Here is a 20,165-nt window from a genome sequence, read left to right as displayed (position 1 = left end):
AAGAAGACAAAAAAGAAGTGAAGTATACTAAATCTAAAAGTTCCATATTTACGCTCAATTGTTAAGAAAAATTGAAATTACTTAAATTATTTTTAATAAATGTATGCTACATTTAGCTTCTTGTGATGATTTAGGATAATTAAATATTTTTCATAAAATATATATATATATTTAATCGAAAAAATATACTTTCTCCATCCCATTGCAGGTATCATTATTTTCATTTTAAGATATTCCAAAATGTTTGTCATATTGAGAAATTTAAAACACATTTTAATATCCTCTTCCAATATAGTCCCTCTTTTTAGTCATATACATTTTACCATTCAAATTCAAAATTTGAATTTGTGAGAGTAGGATTGGGAAATAAAAAAGAGCACAAACATCATACAATTGGGACCAAAGGAACAGTTCATTACCATAGAAATCTTTATACATAGTACATTTTTTCCTACAACGAGGGTCATAATTGTCTTTTAGCTACTCATGCATATTTGACTTCTTAGTCATCGGACAGTTTGTAATTTTCACAAATATAGGGTGTAATTAATTTTCAATTCCAATGCAATTAAAGCTTAGTTTTATTGAGTGTAATGCGTGTACAATAGGAATTCTTTCATCAATATCATCTTTGCTTACATGACAACTATACAAATTTTAAATTTAAAATATAACTTTTACATATATATCAGTAATAATGTATATATTATCAATATATATAAAATTTACTGTTAAGTAAACGAGCATGTAATCGTCTTCTTGGACGCTTACCGCATTGAGAGCTTATAGTGGTGTTTTAAGTTGCTTCTGTGAACAATTTGAAACCATTTGGCAGCATATTACGTGCGAAAAATAATACTAAAATATAGAGAATACATGTATGAAAGCAAACCGTCTAGCTAATGCCAAGAATTACGAGAAGCAAAAAAACTATTAAAAACCGACCAAAAGATGAAAAGTAAAAATGAATAGGGAATATCAATGCATAGATATTAGTATCGAACCAGCAGATGCTTAAATAGAAAGGAAAATAATGTACAAAAAGCAAGTGGACTAGAGATACACTTGGTCAATTTTCTAAAATGTAATATGTAACAACAAAAAAAAAAAAAAGAAAGAAAGAAATTTTACGAACTTAGAGATCCTGTTACATGCATCAACTCTGTTCGAGGTACCATATTCCTGCTTCTGGGAACTTTGTTGAGAAAGTAGGAAACAACTAAAACAGAAACCAAGGAAAATTTATCAAAATGTACTACTACTGGGACCGTAATTGCAACTTAACATTTGCTACTTCTACAAAGGTCAAATCATACAAGCGTTGCAATATATCCCCAAAATTTGTCGTCCCAAATCTACTGTAAATAGCCCAAAATTGACAAAAGAATAAACAGTGGGTCATCCATCCCCAAGAAAGTAACACTAGCAGCAAGGCATTACCTTCCACGTACTGATTAGAGATCAGTCTTTAACTGCTGTGCCAGTCGCCCTTGCTCACAAAAAGAAGCCAGGTTGGGGAGCATTCAGTTCTTGTACAATGAGAGGCACTTTACAACACCGAAAGCCACAGGATAAATGGAGACAAAGGGGGGTCGAATGCAACTGTTGGATCGACCAAAGAATTAAGATAGCCGTATCAACCCTCTCAAATCCTTGTATAGTTTGGAAAAAGATGCAGCAATTTATCTAGCGTATCTGGTAAGAATTTCCTTGCAAACAAGTAGCACGGCTTTTCATTTCCGTTCCACAAGCATTGTCGAATCTGAATTTCCTTCTGCAAATATCAAAGGAAGGTAAGAATGAATAGCTAACCAAACCAGAGAGCATTAGAGCATAGATTGACAAGTAAATACATACCCTTTCATCACTTGTGACATGGATACTTTCTGTAATAGACTGCAACAGAATAAGAAGCTGCGTTACTCCACATTGATGAGTCATTGAAATGAATTAGCTACTAACAAGCAATGAAAATTTATAATAACCACCCTTTCAAAGAAAACATTTTCAAAACAAGTATCCTCAGAAAAATGTCCAGATGGTGCAAAGCAATAGGAGTCCAAGAATACCGTAATATTTTTTATAAGCTCATATGTAACATCCCGAGCCCTGTATGACTTGGGATGCCACTTCCCCTCAGACCAGTCAACATGTGTTACAGACCAATTTGCTATTCCAGCTGGATCAAGCATCTGAATTTCCAAGACAAGATAAAAAAGAGAACATTAACTTATTACACAAAAAGAGGAGGCTGGAATTGCAGAAAAATCACACAAGGTAAAATCAGTTAAACGACGACATAAATATTCATACATGGAAGAATGTTGGTAGATAGTGTTCATCCGAATAGCAGTTCTTCCCATCCATGCCTGGCTGTTAAACCAGAAAAACAAATGTTAAAAACCAGTGCAGTCAACCAAGTTCAAAAGTAAAATCCAGTTTCACTGAACATTTCAGCTCATTGAAAACAACTCTGATCATCACTGTGTGTTTATAAATGGGCCAGCTCCAAGGCAGGATATGAAGAATTTAAGAAACATAGACTTCTTTGTGCAAATCCCTGACCAGAAGACCACAAGCAAGACAGTGACTTAATTTCATCAACACTTCAATAATCTCTCAAGTCTAGTTGAAGCAGATTATATTTAGTGTACTACATAGAAAACCTGTCTAGTACAAGGTTTTGCTAACCATATAACAAATTATTTTCTCATCAAAGGATGCTGGGGTACTATACTGTAGAGAGGACGCAACACAACTTCCTTTTAGCAGCCCATCCTCAAGTCTGAACTGAATTTAAACTCATTTAAATTTAGAAGTGATAATTAAAGCATCAGTTTTAGCTACGAGATGCATATATACCAGATGTACCTAATATTCTTAGCAAGGCGTAGACAATTCCAAATCCTAACAACAAAAAAATGTCAAATGCATCTTTTCCCCAGTTAGATTTCTATGGCATTAAAGTTTTCCGAATAGAAAATATTACACATTAAACTTCTTCAAATAATCTAAATATAGTAGAAATAACGTAGTGGTAGTAGGCAAAAATATACGCACATACTATATTGGAAAATTTGGGGAGGAAACAGTTTAGTATGGTATTGGAAAAGGGGCAAGGAATATGATATTTAATGTCTACAACCTAGTTCTAACAGAATGATACAAGATGGAAAAGCGGTGAGGAATATGATATTTCATGTCTACAACCTAGTTTTAACAGAATAACGCAAGATGGGTCTTTAAGAGAATTTAAAGACCAAGTGGGGAGAGTGAGCTTCTATACATGCAAATTTAATATGAAGTCAATTTTGGACAACTGCCCTAGCTACATTGGTTACTAAATCGAGGTCCACCAACAGGATTCCAGTACCAGCCAAGGGCATGACAAGCACAAATTTGGGCTCAATTTGTTGAAAATCAATGAGATATTGATCTTCTCAGCAACCAAATGACACGAGAGATACTACACATGAGAGAACAAAAACACTGCAATAGAATATATCAATGGTAAAACCCATCATGATAATAGCAATGTCTATTTTCATAACTGGCAGAGCCACATTATGTTGAAGGTGCACAACTTTGAAGAAATTATGACTTAGCTCATGAACCTCCCAACTTCTTGAATATGGCTCACATTTCCACCCTCTAAACTTTGTAAGATTCCCACTACTCTATTCCCCACACCCCACCAAAGCCACCCACAAAAGGGGAAGGACAAAGATTGTACCCCTGTTCTATTAGGATAACAAAAAGTACCACTAGGAAAATAAACTCATTTTTTGCTTTTCCATACAACCATCAAAACTTAAGCTATAAATTGTTGACTTCATTTATGACAGCCATTTGCCCCACTATCCAAAGGTTTCAAATCACACTTGGCATCCTCTATTTGTATGCTAAATTTTGAACTGAGGTTCCAAATTTCACTTTGATCTTATCCATGATCACTATGCACAAGAAGAGGGAAGTGGGTGGTGAACAATTTTAAAACATTAAAAATACCTACTTCTCTTAGATGATAAGTAATGAGACATTGGAGAACTTTAAAATTTTCTGTTGTAACCATTCAGCCACATCAAAGTTCCTTAAAACTCGGGAGAATTTAGACAAAGCGTCACTTGGATCACTAACATCCAAAGGGGGGAAAAAAAAGCCGCCCAACTATGTTTACTATTAATTAAACAACAGTGGAGACATGTTATTTTGCCACTCTATTGTAAACTCAAAGAGCAAAATGATAATACCCACCACCACCACGGTGGCTGCACAAAAATATGAACCAGCAGAAAGCAAGTGAGAAAGAAAGTTTAGAATTCAATGGCAAAGGACTAAGTATAAAATGTCACATGCAATTCTATCCTCTTGTTATTCTAGTAAATCAACAACCAGTCCACAAACATGCATCAAAAATAAATCTGCAGTTTTACACTCTTGGCAGATCCTATGCAAGTATGTTCTTAAGGCAGTAGATGATATACAATTATGACATAAAACATTAGAGAAAACATTAGGACCCGATAAGGAACCTAAACCCCTCCTCCTTTATCCGGGCTTGGGACCGGCAATGTTACCATAACACTGGCGGAGTTTTGATCACACCACCTAACTTTTAGAGTAAATCAAGCTTGATATTGGAGACGCAAAGAAAACTGTATGAAAATTTCAGCAGGTGCATATGTACTGGTTCAAATCTCAGGTGAGACGTCTTATATAACACTGCATTTATTGGACTCTGCTGATACCACTAATAATTCAATTTTGCAATCACATGATGATCAATATAGCACCATGCTACATAAACATTGCAGCTAATACACTATAATACATCACATCAAAGAGCCAACAAGCATTCACAGTAACCGGACAACAAAACTATTGGTAACTAGAAAAGATTTTACCCCAAAAAGAGTTAAAGAAATTGTTCAGAATAACAAAAAAATTGGAAGCAAATGCGATAGAATAAACTGCAAATCTGATGACAAAGCATATAAATTCCAATTCTCCAATGATCAGGATTAAAAATAAAACTACCTTACAGTAATCCCGGAACTTTGTGTAGTATAGACTGTCAGCCATGATTATGACAGCATGCTGTCGCTTCATTGTGAACCACTGCAAATATCGGAAATGATACACATTAAAAGATATTGAATAGCTTCAAATAGACAGAAACAGCTCAATATGTCTAATATCACATCACCAACTCCTCAAAATTAAACTTCTAGGACTCTATACAGATTCAAAGCATGACTAGAGAGCATCTTTTCCAACACAATTAGTTCATGCAGAGCAGAACATTTAGCAGTATATTTTTTTAGCTTAATGTATTTTTCCTAATTTGTGGTAAAGACTTATTCCATTACACTCCCAGATGTGGAAGATGGGATGTGTTACTTTCTTCTATGGTATTCTTTGGATTCAAAGGATTGGGCATATGGGCTTAAGGAACAAAATTCAAGCGTAAAGTGCACCGGTTCATTCTGCTTCACAGAGTTCTTCCAGCAGTGAAGACAAAATTCTACACAGTTTAATGTCCTTCCATCCTTGCACACTTTTTTAGGAAACAAAGAACCTTCTTACTCAATTTTTATACCTGTGCACCCTTTCTGAAGTCTTTTTTCTCAACTTCCGGTAACATATGCTCAGAGTACCTGCCACTTCCATGCGGTCCAGGATCCTCAAAGCTGAAAAAAAATTATAACTTACTCTCAGAACAGAAGACAGACAGATGGAAATTACTCTCAGTATTAGATAACTTAATATCCTTTGCTTTAAAACAAAGACAATTGAAAAGAAAGCTTTAAGCACAGTTCAGTTTCCACTCCAGGAGAAGAAAAAAGCAAAAAGAAATCATATAACCAAGATACTAATTCATAGGATGCCACTGTGCACGAACTTAGGCTTACCTGTCAACGAAACTGACATTTGTGTACATCAGATAGTTGTACACAAAATCAAAATTCCGCAATGGTATACAACTGCATTCAGGATAAGTCTTGGTCAGCAAATGAAAATAAGAGGTTGGTACTCAAAATTCAGCAAGAAAAGTAGTATTTTATCATCAAGCCACCTCTCTGACAGCAACACAAAATGGTGGTTATCGGGATCTTGAAGTGCATTTGACAAAAGACGTCTCTCTGCATCCACCATGGAGATTTTTCCCCAAACAACCTGCAGAAAAATCCACCAATTCCCTAACTTAGCTACTCAAGAAAAGGCATGATACGGTTTCTATAATGATAAATATACTAGAAATTTGCTTCTTCACACAACAAGAATAAAATGACAATTCATAATAATAGTATCAGAAAAATAAAAGATACTAGAAATGCATACTGCACGCTAGCTTAAAACAGCACAACAGAACTTTCTTTGGCAAGTTAGATACAAGAGGCACAAGAAAGACCAACTACAGACTCAGCAGTTTTGGCTTCAGGTATGGACAACAATTCCTTTCAAGTCATGGGAGAATTAAAATTTTATTTACATGGATGATGACCAATTCAATCAGATTCTTCGTTCTGCATGTACATGAAAATTGACTACAACTAATTTGAAGATTTATAAACTCATTTCAGTGTTTCTTTCACTAATAGAAAGCGGGAAGTATAAGTATAAACAAATAAAATAGTGCATCATTCAACCTAGATTCCAGAGTCCACCATCATTTCCCCTTCTCCCACCTCACTCCCAGCCAAAAGAAAAAGAAAAAGATTTAAAAAAAAGACTCGATAAACTGTTTGAGTCAGAAGATGAATGACTTATTGTCAATATTCCAGTTTTAACCTCCAGACTGCATGTATATTTCAACAATAAAGTGCTTCCCTTAGTCTCTCTTTTTCATAATCCAAAAGAAATTTTTCCTACAATGTCATCGAGCCATTAAATAGTCCATACCATCTCACCATCATTCATGTCTTCTTCCTTCTTCTTTCCTTATTTTCCTTTTTCTTCTTGACATATAAGAACAAAACCAGAGCCTTCATGGTGAATTAATATACTATGATTAACATAGTAATCCATCTGCCAGCCCCAACAGATGATTAAAATTATTACCAGCAGAAGGAAACTAAAATTGACAAATTTGTCCCTGCCCCCGCTTTCCTTTCTTATTTGGTCTGTCAAAAGGACTGTTTCATACACAATTTAGCTAGCAACACATTAAACAGTTATTCACCACAAACAAAATTGCTATTCATCCTAAGCAAACTCATAATTTATGAATGTAAAACCATAAATGGATGTCAACAATCATGATTATAACAATTAGCTGACTGGAAGAAGTACATTGAAGAAATGTAATTTAGTGAAGAATTGAAGATAAACTTCAAAGCAGGAATGATTGACCCATGCTGCAAAAGAATATTGCTAAATTAAGATTTGGCACAGAATATATGACCTTATCACTTCGGATTTCACGGTTAATAAAGTAACGGCTGAAATGTAGTGGTTTGTCCTTGGAAGCATGCACATAGACAGAGAATCTACCTTCATTGCCCTGGCAAAAGAAGTTCAGGAACTTCATCACATACCTTGTATGAATATATATATTTTTTGATTCAACATTGCAAAACATTCTTCATGACATGAAGGATTAAAACTAAGAAGTAAACTTCTTGGTATCCACCAAAGAACCAAATTCATCTTGCTTCAAAAGAGCAACAGTAATTGGTCTAAACCAAGCTAAAAGTTTTAGTTCTCAAAGTTTTTGTGCAACGTTTTGGTTACTTAGCAAGTCTTCAGTTTTACATTTTGACCAAAAGATGCCTCATTCTTGAATTTCTATGCATTCAACCTTTCAGAAAGGCTATGTACTTTTGTAAAGTCAACATTGGTGTATTAATGACCTAATTTTATAACCTATCAACATGTTTGAAGTATAAAGAAATACCATAAATGTCAAAAATAAGAAACACAAAACCATTTCTATATCTTAACTTCAAGAGTTCATACCTCCAACACCACAAAGCCACTATGCTCAACAAAATACCAAAAAAGGTATGAAGCATACCAGACACACAAGTCAATAAAAATCGCAATCAAACAATCATGTGGTATTCTATCTTTCCAAATGTGAAGCAAAACTGCCATGAATATTCAGATTCATTTACATGTTGCACAGAAGAAAATCCCTATATCTCAAAGCCACATAAGCCTTTATTCTATAGGTACTTCTGATTTTTGCCAACTTTTCCAGCCAAAATTACAAAGCATATACTGATGTAGGCTAACTTTTGCCTTTCATTTTTACCACTCTTGGGGTGTTAACATAAAACTTGGGGAAACGTCTCCATCCTTCACACAGAGTGAACCACTTTTGAACATGTTCTACTGCATTATGCTAATAGTTAAGGAAAGCATTAAGCTTACAAACTAAAACTTGGACAATCCTTCAACTAAAGACCAACTAAAATATAACAACCCCTCAAGTAGATGGGACTCTATCATGTACATAAACATAAAGCAATGTAAAATTTTGAGATAAATATAAGCTTTGATGTCAGTTTCTGAAAAGACAAAAAAGACGTAATTGCAAAGTAAAGGAAATAATTTGAATGGGTAAACAGAACAGTAAATACTCTACAGAAAAATATGAGTAATTGTAAAGGTTATGCAGATACCTGAAAAAATTTATCCCACAGTCTCTCAAAGGGTAATGGACCAGGGGTCAGGAACAAGAATGCAATTTTAGGGCTCTTGGATACAGTACGAGGCGTATTAAGAATGTCTTTAATTACAACACGAGAAGCAATCTCGTCATCTGTCAGTTCTCTAGCAGGAGCAGGTGGAAGCCAATTTGAAAGCCCCTTGCAACCATGAGATGAAAACACATAGCATGCTGCAGAGTTGTGAGGTGGATAAACATAAGCGCAAACTAAGAACATACTGACTAAAGAAACCAACACTATTATCCATGTTGGCTTCTTCAAGTGGGCACGGTGGCGAGGCGCTGGCAATATCTGCATGTCCTTCATGCCCCCACGCCACGCCTGAGCTGACTTCATCTAGAAATAGTGCATCACAAGTCTATCTTCCAAAAATAGTTCTTTAATCCTGAAACAGCGTCCAATCTACGGCACCCTTTGATTACCTACCTAGCAACCTAAGGGGTCCTTTGACAACTGTGATACAGGACAAGACTGAACCTGCAAAGTGAAGAGAATCTAATAAAGCTCAAGAAACTTTATGCAATCTTACAGCAATAGAATTCAGTTCAAATTGATTACGCCAAGATTAAATATGCCATAATAATTGGTTGTACATAAAAAAAAATTATAGATCTGCAAAAATTAAAATCCTAACATTCAACAACACTACCAGTTCAAGGTGTTAATATCATGTACGCAAAAGGCAAACCCAAATCTCAAATCTGTCATCTAGCTTTTGGGGAATTGAAAAAATTTTCCAGTGTAGGAGTTAAACCACTCCCTCCTTCACCAATTCACAAAAAATTAAAGAACAAAATGATAAGATTAGGATCTAACTGCTGAGATACACAGACAGCACATGCTAATTATGCCATAAACCTTTGAAAATGCTCATCCTCATCTAAAATTGCGGAACATACCAAATCTAAAATTACTCTTCGAATTCAATCTCTTACTTCATAACAACCAATTCTGACTGCTTCCACCAACTTTGTTACCAAACAGGCAAAATCAAATCCAAATCACATCCAACTTTGAGCTCAGGAAAAGTCAAGAATCCTCACAAGAAATGAGAGAGAGACAGGTAGAAAGAAAAAAAGGAAAGGGAAAAGAAAAAACTAAGAACTGAAAAGTCAAACCAAACAAAATTCAACAGATTCGACCTTTCGAAGCTGCCCCGAAATTCCCCCACTTATGATTTAAATCCCCATTCTCAGATAAAACAGATTTACCAATTCCCAACATTCTAGAACCAAAAGAATTTAAAAAAAAAAAAAAGAACGAAAAAAAAGAGTCAAACCTGCCCCATCCAAAATGAAATCCACCCAATCCCTTTTCTCCCAATTCCTAGATACACACGCTCAATTGCTCATACTTTTCGACTCATACTCGAGTACGTATACGTATCCCTCATATACGATACGCACGTATACGTGATCTCACAATGTAAACTCCGCCCAAGCACCAATTTCCAGAAAATCACAAAAACCAAATGAAATTCAAATCACATCCACACTTTCCCCATCAAAATTGACGGAAAATTCGGAAACATCCAACACTTCCACTCAAGTAAAATTAAATCAAGAAAAAAAACAGTAGGAGAATTGGAGAAAATACCTGATCGAGGGGAACAAAAAAAACGTCAAATAGCTGAAGAAGTTTAGATCTCTCAACGAGGGAGTGTGAGATCTAGGGCAAAACGAAGGGACGAGTTAGAGCCAATTTAACGAATATATTTGGCTTATTTTTTGCACGCTTTTTTCTTTTTTTACGTATTTATATCAGTATAATATTTGAAGATGGGGATGATGTATAATTTGCTGAGAGATGATTGGCTAATTGGGCAGTGTGTGTTCTGCGTGTTTTTTTCTTTTTTTTTTTTGTGTGCCTTAATTTGGAGAGAATAGAAAGAGAGAGCGTGGTAAGAGGTATGGGGAGAGATGAGGTGTTTGGATGGGGAAAATTTTGGAGTAGGAATTGAACGTTATATGGATGATGGCGTCGTTCGAGTCCAAGGACAATGGAACATATTAGCCGGCGATCTATTTTAGGCGCACTATTTTCAAGCATTAAATTTTGAGATTTTTTATTTTTTGGTTGAAACAAAAAACTCCATATAGTACGAGTAGAAAAGAATTAATTAATTTTAAATTTGATTATAGCGAGAAATGTTATTGTGTTATAGTTACTTGATTAATGTTACAATCAGTTGAGTTGAATTTTACACGAATGAATATTTTTTTAACACTGTATTATTTTCTAAAAATACTTTTATTATTCCTCTCTCGCTCCCTTCCCCCTCCCTAATTCCCTTCCAATCCCTAATCCACTAAGTACTTTCTCTTAATCACTTTCTTAACATGGTACTAAATGGAGAATTGATTCAGCATTTACTAAATAGAATTTATTGGTTTTCTTACCGTAGTCGTCTAATTTTTCCTAATGACATTATTTAAAAATGTGTAGTTATCTAAATTTTTTTTAATGATGTAATTTTGATTATAGATGTTATTTAACATTTGGTCCGTTTTGGTTTAAAAATACGATACAATGACAACAAGTTTAGCAGCTAGTAAAGTGCAAAAGGTCTTTAGTTATATTTTCTGGCATTGCATATACTTGTGTTATATTATATTTTTAGCAATCCTACATTTTTTTTTTTTTAGCAATTCCACTTGTCCAACATGTAAAAAAAAAAAAAAAAGGAATTTACTACTATTTATGAGTTATGATTACTTCGAATAATTAATGAATAGAAATTAGACGAATGGGAGGAGAGGTGATCCAAGTGCATAAAGAAGCGCGTGAAGAGAGTCGTTAAGGGCCTGTTGATGGAAGTTTCAATTTCAGTTTTCGCTTTCTTTGGTTTTTGTTATTTGGTGTTGGAGGGGCATGAGGAGATACACTTTTTGGTCTACGAGTGGAATCATGTGGAATATAGACCATTCAACTGATGGGAATTCCAAATGTTCCCACTAAGAGACTATCTTTACAATTGTGTACAAATGTTGATTGTTCATATTTTTGCTTATAGTAAATCTTATTATTACCACAATTATTACAAGGAGCCTTTATAAGATTATAGAAATTATATATATATATATATATATACACACACATATACACAGAGTAATAAGGAACGTGACAACATTATCAATTTTTTTGATAAATTGATCCAATTATTAGAAGTTTTCTGTATTACTGATTTACTTAAAAATGCTAAAATTTTATATAGAAAATATAATAGTTCAATAAATGCAACATTATTAATGTATTTTCTCATAATTCGTATTAAACTTTTTTCTTACCATTACACCAAACTTTTTCTTAGCTAATTATTTATGCATTAACCAAAAGAGTTTTCATTTCCTTTTCCATATTGAGTAGAGGATGTGTGTGTTTCCTTGTAACATTAACTTTGCTTTTAATAGATAGTGACAACTTTATATTCAATTGTAGAGTATTATTACCCACTCATTGAATCATGGCTTTGGTAAAAATCATATTACTATTTTTAGCCAAAGGTATTATGGAAGATTGCTATGACAGTACTGATATCTCTTTCCATATACTATGTAAGGAAAGTGAAGATGTAGTCCAAAAATGGTCATATTGGAAGTGAAAATTTAATACATCACATTTTTAAAGCATACCTTATAAATATACTTTCAAAATATTTTTTATTTTAGTTTTATTAGAAATTTAGTCATGTTAGTAACTATCCATAGTTATACACAATTACCAAAAACCAACACATCTACATAATTTTACATTCATAAATTTCTCAAAATTTCAAATGACAAATTAATTTTTATTGAAAAGAAAAAAAAATACTATAAGAAAGAAAAGGGCTAGAGTGACGGTAAAAACGAAGTGTACATGCGGCGCGTGAGTGCGGAGGTATTGGTCTGTGGGTAACAAAAGATTCAAAAAGAAAAAGAAAGCTAAAATATCAGCTGATGGATTGTTATTGGCTGTTGACACCTAGGAAATCGAAAATTGATACCCGCGTGGTGTTTGCATTGGCGCGTGGGTCAACGTGTCCAGGGTTTGCACCGGTACAGTGTTTGACCCGCTCTGTGCCTGAATGACTATTATGCCCTTTGCTTATTCTAGTCTGTAGAATTTGTCATGGTCCACCGTCCACTGGCCTTGTTGGAAAGTTGACCGTTGACGCTACAAATCCACAAGAAAGAATAGAATATTCCACTGAGCGTTAGGATTTTCCAGGAAGGACACAAATGTCAGCATGGATGCGAATCCTCAGCGCAGTTGCACAGCTGAGGACTTTTAATTTTAACCGCCCAGATGGACTCAATCAACTTCGAACTGATCTCAACCGTTAACTTAAAAATGAAATTGAAATCAACGACTGAGGTCTATCCGAGGTCAACGGAGACGATCTCGACCATTGAAAGTGTCAACCATCCTCTGCGATTGCACTCATATCCTGTTGGCATCTGTGGTTTCTTGAAGTGTGGATTCTTGCAAATTGCACAGTATAATTTATGGTCCAGGTAGGTTTGATTTGAATTTAAAAGGATATGATTGATTATAAATGCAGTTTTCAATAAGCGATAATACTTGTTATAAACTCTAGCCACAAAAATAAGGGTAAAAAATAAAAAAAAAATCTATGTGATAAATCTAATATATAGAAATCTCTCATGATTTCAAAACATAACATCTCATAAAGGTGATGAAATCTAATAAAATTAACGGAAAATGACAAAATGATAAAAATGCTCTGATATAACTAAGTAAAAGGCAGTTTAACAAAATCATTTGTTTCATTTTCTAGAGAGATAATTGGGGGCTAAGGGGTAAAGCAAATATATTTGTTAAAAATTAGGTATAAAAAATTTGTTTTTAGATTCCAGCACGCCATTTCTGTTAATTTTAACGGTATCCGTCACATTTACAATTTATTTCAAAGTACGAGGTGCTGTTTTATACGTTTTAAAATTATGGAGGGTTTTTCTGTATATTAGATTTGCCACAAGTCACTTTTTTTTAAAAACAAATAGATAATAACCGTTCCATAAAAATCTTTGAAACTTATTAGACTTTCGAGGAATAACGCATATTTAGACGGAATAACCTCATACCAAATGAGCTTAATATTTGTTGGAGTCTTTTGTTGTTAGGTCTCAAAGATCGAGCCTCATTAAGAGCCAAGAGTACCCCAAAAATGAAAAAATAAATAAATAAATAAAAATTTCTACATCCGATTTTTGCGCGCAAAAATGTCAATACTGATTGTTTTGGACGAAAAACGTGTAAACGTAAGGACAATTAGTACTTTTCAACATTGTAAATATCATGCTACCAAGTAACAACAATAGAAACTTTTACTTTTAGCTAGAATAAACATTTTAGCGTAGTTTCGAAGAAGCTGCATTCAATGAGAAAAATAAAACAAATACGGGACGGCCGTTTGGCTGAATATGCACTAATTATTGACTATATACAACACCAATGGCCATTTTTCTGAACTCTAAATTAATTAAGAGCACCAATACCAATAGGAAGTAGTGACTTCATCAACATAGACCAAACAGAAGAAACATAGAAAGAGTTACTCTCGTCCTGGAAGGTGCAACAATGGGTATGCCTTTTTTTTCTTTTTTTTTGCGTTAATTACATTTACCTTCATTGAGGTTTTGGCATAAATATGGATTAGCCCCTAAAGTTTTGGGTGATTCTTGAAAAAGTGTATGCCAATCAATTTAGGACATTTCCCCCCTTCGAAAATCTACAATAGCAGGTCAAATATACTTATTTTCGATTGGTTTGCTGGCTAAATTGGACGATATGACTCAAACAGCTTGTTTTAAGGAATTGAGTGACATTTTTAATTAAAAAAAAAGGTTTGGTGACCAGAAAACGTTCTTTTAAATAGTTTAGTGACCATTTTTACCATTTATTACTTTTATTATTCTGAAAAAAAAAATTCTAGGGTGTTTTAAAATGTTAAATTTACCAACAATTTCTGTGACTTCTGTTTTTGCAAACAACCTGAGAAAATCTATCCTACTAATTTGAACCCTAAAGCCGGAGACCAATTTAATGATGGCCATCTTTCTATTATTCATGTACAATTTAAACCTTATCAAACCCTATAGTCAGATTAACAGTTGAATGTCTCTCCAACTGGATCAAAGCCTCCGCAGTTACTAGTAGTAATTGCATGGTGTAATGCAAGTACTGATACAATAAAAGTAAACATTGCAATACCATATGCAAATAACCACTAAGTTTTGGGTCAGTGGTTACGAGAAAGAACTTAGTCCCTATTTGAACCGTAGATCGAAAATTCGAACCCCACCAACAATTAAAAAAAATTCAAAAGAGATATCAGAACATTCCTTTAATCTAATCAGGTTCTTATATTTATTAAGTTATAGAAATGTTTACGTTGCTGTAAAAAAAAACAAATGTATATATTAGAATAATAACGTAACAAAATTTTTGTTTCAATTTCAATCCCAATCCACCAATTACAGTATGACTAATCTTTTTTTTTTCTGACGGAATAGGTGTCCGGATCAATCTTTACAGGATCCGATTAATCTCACTCCGATCCGAAAGGAGAGGCTCCATCCCCCGAACACGATAACCAAGGGACTCTCGAACCCCTTACCAATTACAGTATGGCTAATCTCTACGCATAAATTGCTGTTTGCAGTTTGCAGTCTATATTGTGATAGCGGAGGTCCCTGATGGGGTTCAAATCCACGATCACGACTTATACCAGCCACATCGGTCGTACAAATACAACACTAACGCGTATCTCTGGTCACATGCCCTTCACCTCATTTGCTGTTTCTTATGTCACCTTCAAAGTCCAGATCATGGTGGCAAGACAAGAAGTTCTTCCATAGATCCATCATTAATGCCTCAAAATTACCCTTTGGTGTGATTGAATTGCAAAATAGTATAATAAAGATTTAAGTGTGACGTAACTAAGTTGAAAAATAATGTAATAAAATATAAAATTACCCCTTTACCTTCAACGGAACGAAATAGAACTTGTGAGACTCCGAATCTGCACCCCCAAAGCTTGTGGCTGGACGTTAAGTGCCTCCTCCAAAATAGGCCCTTCAGTAATGGAGGGACATTCTATGGTTTACACCTTGGGCTCCACACCAGAGAGTTGCAGCTAAGAACTTCCTGTCATGATGGGTCTAACGACTTCTTCATATCCACAAGGCTCACATTCTTGAATTTTCCACCAACTGAATGGAAGCCAAGATTAGAATAAAGAATTCCAAATTTAGGATGAATTTGATAAAATTAAAATTTGAAATTTGAAATTTATTAAATTATTAAATATAATATATTGAAATGTATATCACATTCAATGATAGGTGAATAGTTGATCATTTAATTTTAGAAGTAAGTTTTGTCTAGAAAATTCAGTGTCACTTAATTAATTCATATGTTCAATTTTTTGTTATTAAACAGTTTGAATATGTTAAGATCTGAATTCATTAAATTTAAGTGTTGAATTGAATTATCAATCAGAGTCTTAATTTATTGGCACCAACTCCTGTGTTTGGATTGCATTTTTCATGATTTTTCATGAAAAAATTACTGTAACGATTTGATGTATGTGAAAGAAAAAGGTAATAGGAAAATGTGATTACGGAAAATGACGTAATTTTTCGACTGAAAACAGCAATCCAAACAATCCAGGCACGGACATTTCTAAACTCTTGACAATTCTTGAAGGTTTGGCTAAGTCAGATTATTTAACAAGTATTGGGATTAGGCCCGGTTTTGATTTGACAAATTTTCTTAACCAATTATGAAAAGTTATGTTTAATCTACAAACAAAAACATAATGGGCAATTAGTTTACATGAAAACGGCGCCTTGTTACTGATTTCATAAATCAAAGAAATTCCAAAAGATTGAATATATGGGCAAGATTTTTTAATCCCATGAATTTATGCACCCTTCATTACCTTTTGACAAAAACAGGCCAACAAAGGATAAAATCATAAAATGGTTTGAACAGTTGATATCTCTAGGAAGTTTGGATCAAATTTTTTAATTTCTTTATTTGATTCTTATGCCTACAACCGCTTATTTGTAGTCCCACAAAAGCTTAATTGTCAACAATTTATTGTGATGTAAACAAAGTACTTGAAATTTAAAATAAAATGCCTTTGATAGTACAATTTCTTTTTTCTTTATTTATACATATTTTTTATTCCTCAGTATCCAAATACACTGATTATATAGCTTTATCAAGTCTTTCCTGATAATTGTGCAGTCTTTGAAATTAATAGAAATCATGGTTAGAAGGGGATAAACACGGTTTTAGGTAAGACCTACTCTCTCTATTTTTTTTTTTTTTTTTTTGCCATTGTGTCTGGTCTGTAGCGATTAAATCATACGTGCTAATAGGTGCCAACGAGCACAGGGACAAGAGAAAAAAAAAAATCTTAGAAACCAAATAACATTAGAAGAACATTAGTCATTAGGTTTGGTCCATCGGCCACTGATACAGACCTACGTGACTATTATAGATGAGTCTCAAATTCCCCTATCCCTATTTCCGCCTCCCCCTTTGTACCAAAAAAAGAAAAAAACTAAAAAAAAAAAAAGATTTGTTCCCATATTTTTGTCTGACTTCATTTTCCAATGTGTGAAATTTTTTGTTGTATTTGTGTAACAAATGTTTATTTTTAGTTCTTACATGAGAAAGAGGTAGGGCAATAAGAGATTTGAAGCAGATATCTCATGCATAATTCATCAGTTAATTTCCACACATCTAGATCTCAAGAACAATCAAATGTGCTTGTTACTTCTTCAAACATGTAAAAGTTGTACTTAAATGGATAATTTGTGTGATAAATTACAATCAATACAATTTTAGAACTAAAGATAGGGTTTTCGAGTAGAAGTTATCATTCAAGAATGTAACAAATATGAGGAAAATTTCACATAAAATTTTCATTGAGAAAAGTGCAAATCAAGAGAGATTTTCGACTATAAAGGAGTTCATTCGTTCTGTGCACTAATTAAGATCTCGTTTGGAGAGCAATTTTTCAAAAAAAATTATTATGTTTTTGTAAACACGTTTTCTAATCATCTTTTTACCTTACATATGATTGCTACAGTAATTTTTTACAAAAAAAAATCAAAAAAATGCAATCCAAACATGGCCTTCTTCACAATTTTTTTTTTAAAAAAATAAAATTACAGATTTACTGGAGGCATGCATGAAAATTGTGCTTGAAGTGTTTCTTTATCTTTTTTACCTTCACTTGGAAGGAATGCCAAGGAAGCAGCTTGTTTTCTCCAAACCTTAGACCCCATCTTTCCCAAGTCCCAATAAAATATGGACCTACCTTCTGTCCCATGCAGAGGTTTGCAGAAGCTAATTAAAGCAGAGCCAGCACGCCAATGGCGACTACTATAAGTAAACTGGGGCTCTTCAGTTGATGTGGCACGTACGTTTTGTTACCTATGAGACAATTTCATTCCATGGCCTTGAACATTGCATGTTGTTCCTCAAAATTGTGGGTTAACACAAGAGAAGTCCAAACCTTTTTTCTTTTTTTTTTTTTGGGTCTGAATAAGAAGAGTTAAAGCCTAATGCAAAAAGAAAAAAGAATAATTGTCCAGCTTTGGTGTTTTATATTATATTATATGTACAGCTTCATCTTTATTTTTTGGATTTCGTGAATGAAATTTATAGTACTGCAAAGGGTGAAAAAATTGGAGGCAAGGGGCTTAATGTATCAAAAATGAAATTCCAGAAAGGGTATTCCATGCTCTTTTTCACTGTTTGGATTGGAATTTTCTGGAGTTCTTATAGAAAATATATCGTAGCGATTTGATATATGTGAAATAAAAACATGATTGAAAAATGTGTTTACGAAAAATGTAGAAATTTTTTTGATAGAAAATGGCTTTCCAAATTTTTTTTTAAAACCAAATGAGTACCATGTATGAAGTATAGTAAGCAACAAACATGATAGAGATGTGCAAGAACTTAAAAGAGGACGCGTGAATCACCCATCTATCTTCGACCAAAAAAAAAAAAAAATCGCCCATTTATCTTCTTCATCCTATTCATTTCTTTCATTTGCAAGTCTTTCCTTTTCTTTCAAAAGGGGTAGCATTAAAATACCTTTTCTTAATTAAAATTTTGGAAGATGATCTTTATTTTACGTTATTTTTTTATTGCGAAAATATTGATTTCAATTGTAACCTGTAAAAAATAAGGATTAATCTTCTATACACTAACAGTTTATACACTTTCACCATTAGATGCATGACACATCATCCGAATTTGATTTTGAAACTCAAAATTTGCATATATATCGTATATCCAACCGTGATAGTTTATATACCGTTAGTGTATATAAGATTTACTCAAAAAAAAAATCAATGACTAAGACAATCTTTGCTGATCAATATATTTTTTTTTCAACGCTGTTTAGATTTGTCTTTTCTTTACCCCGTAATCCAAGGACTAAATGCTGGTCAGTCAAGTGTAAGGTCAAAATGCTGGTAAGTCTTTGGTCTACTCGTTAAAGTTGAAATCTCAAGATTTGGTTGTATTTGGATTGCATTTTTCATAATTTTTCATGGAAAAAATACTGTAGCGATTTGATGTATGTGAGGGAAAAAGATAATAGAGAAATGTGATCACGAAAAACGACGTAATTTTTTGACGGAAAACAGCAATCTATACAGGTTCTAGATTTCAATTTCCCTTTCTACTTGCTTTCTTCTTAAATTTCACCCTTTTCCTGCTAAATTGTTTTGTTGTAAAAAAAAAAATATTGTAAGGTCAATAATGGATTGGCCATATTATATTAGTCATTAAAGATTTTTCCTCCTCTTATTCTTCATCTCCATCCAAACACTGGACATGATTATTTTTCAAGGTGTCCTATTAATCAATGCAAGTAGACCAAATATGAGATGATTGATCTAAGAGAGTTACTATTTGTATCAGAAAATGTACTATTGAAATAATAAATCCAAGGAAACATAGGAGGCCAAGTTAGCCTGGAATTAATTAATTAATTTTTTTTTCCATTTTTCTGTTTGTACATTATTTTTCCTTCAATGAAAGTTGTCGGCTGTCCTACTACTAGCCCTAGGGAAACTCTAGGCCCTTTCTCATTAACCAAGTACTCTAGGCCCTGTTCCTCTTTGTCCTATATATCTTTTTGTTGACTTAGACCAAACACATTTGGGCAAGTATTGACTAGGTCCAAGTTTTAATTACTTTGCTGACCACAATTAGTCATATAAAAAGTATTTAAATGGATGAATTAGGTACATTTAGGAGCAAACCAAAAACTAAATGGAGTTCCCATTACCCAATTTAATCATGGAACAATTTGGTACGTATGAGTGGTGATGTTTGCATTATCATGTCGTACATAACGTACAAACCAATTCGAAAGTCGTCTTCTTTTTTTTTTTTTGTGTTCCTTTTTATAACTAAAAAGTACATATAGTCTAAGAGGAGGAGGGAAAT

General features: G+C 33.6%; 1 protein-coding gene across 1 annotated transcript; it reads right to left on the bottom strand.

Moving 5' to 3' along the window:
* Positions 1-1,442: 1,442 nt before the first annotated feature.
* On the bottom strand, positions 1,443-10,420 carry LOC113692582 (glycosyltransferase BC10). Its single transcript, XM_027211002.2, has 11 exons — positions 10,272-10,420; positions 8,628-9,152; positions 7,406-7,504; positions 6,077-6,177; positions 5,913-5,984; positions 5,600-5,690; positions 5,038-5,118; positions 2,314-2,373; positions 2,070-2,192; positions 1,858-1,896; positions 1,443-1,774 (listed from the first exon to the last, which is right to left on the bottom strand). The coding sequence occupies exons 2-11, from the start codon at positions 9,009-9,011 to the stop codon at positions 1,646-1,648; spliced, it is 1,179 nt and encodes a 392-aa protein (XP_027066803.1). The 5' UTR covers positions 9,012-9,152; positions 10,272-10,420; the 3' UTR covers positions 1,443-1,645.
* Positions 10,421-20,165: the final 9,745 nt, after the last annotated feature.

This window comes from Coffea arabica, chromosome 6c (assembly GCF_036785885.1).
Source record: "Coffea arabica cultivar ET-39 chromosome 6c, Coffea Arabica ET-39 HiFi, whole genome shotgun sequence".
Taxonomy (NCBI): Eukaryota; Viridiplantae; Streptophyta; class Magnoliopsida; order Gentianales; family Rubiaceae; genus Coffea; species Coffea arabica.
The sequence above is the reverse complement of the archived record's forward strand: the minus strand, read 5'-3'. Positions and strand labels throughout refer to the sequence as shown.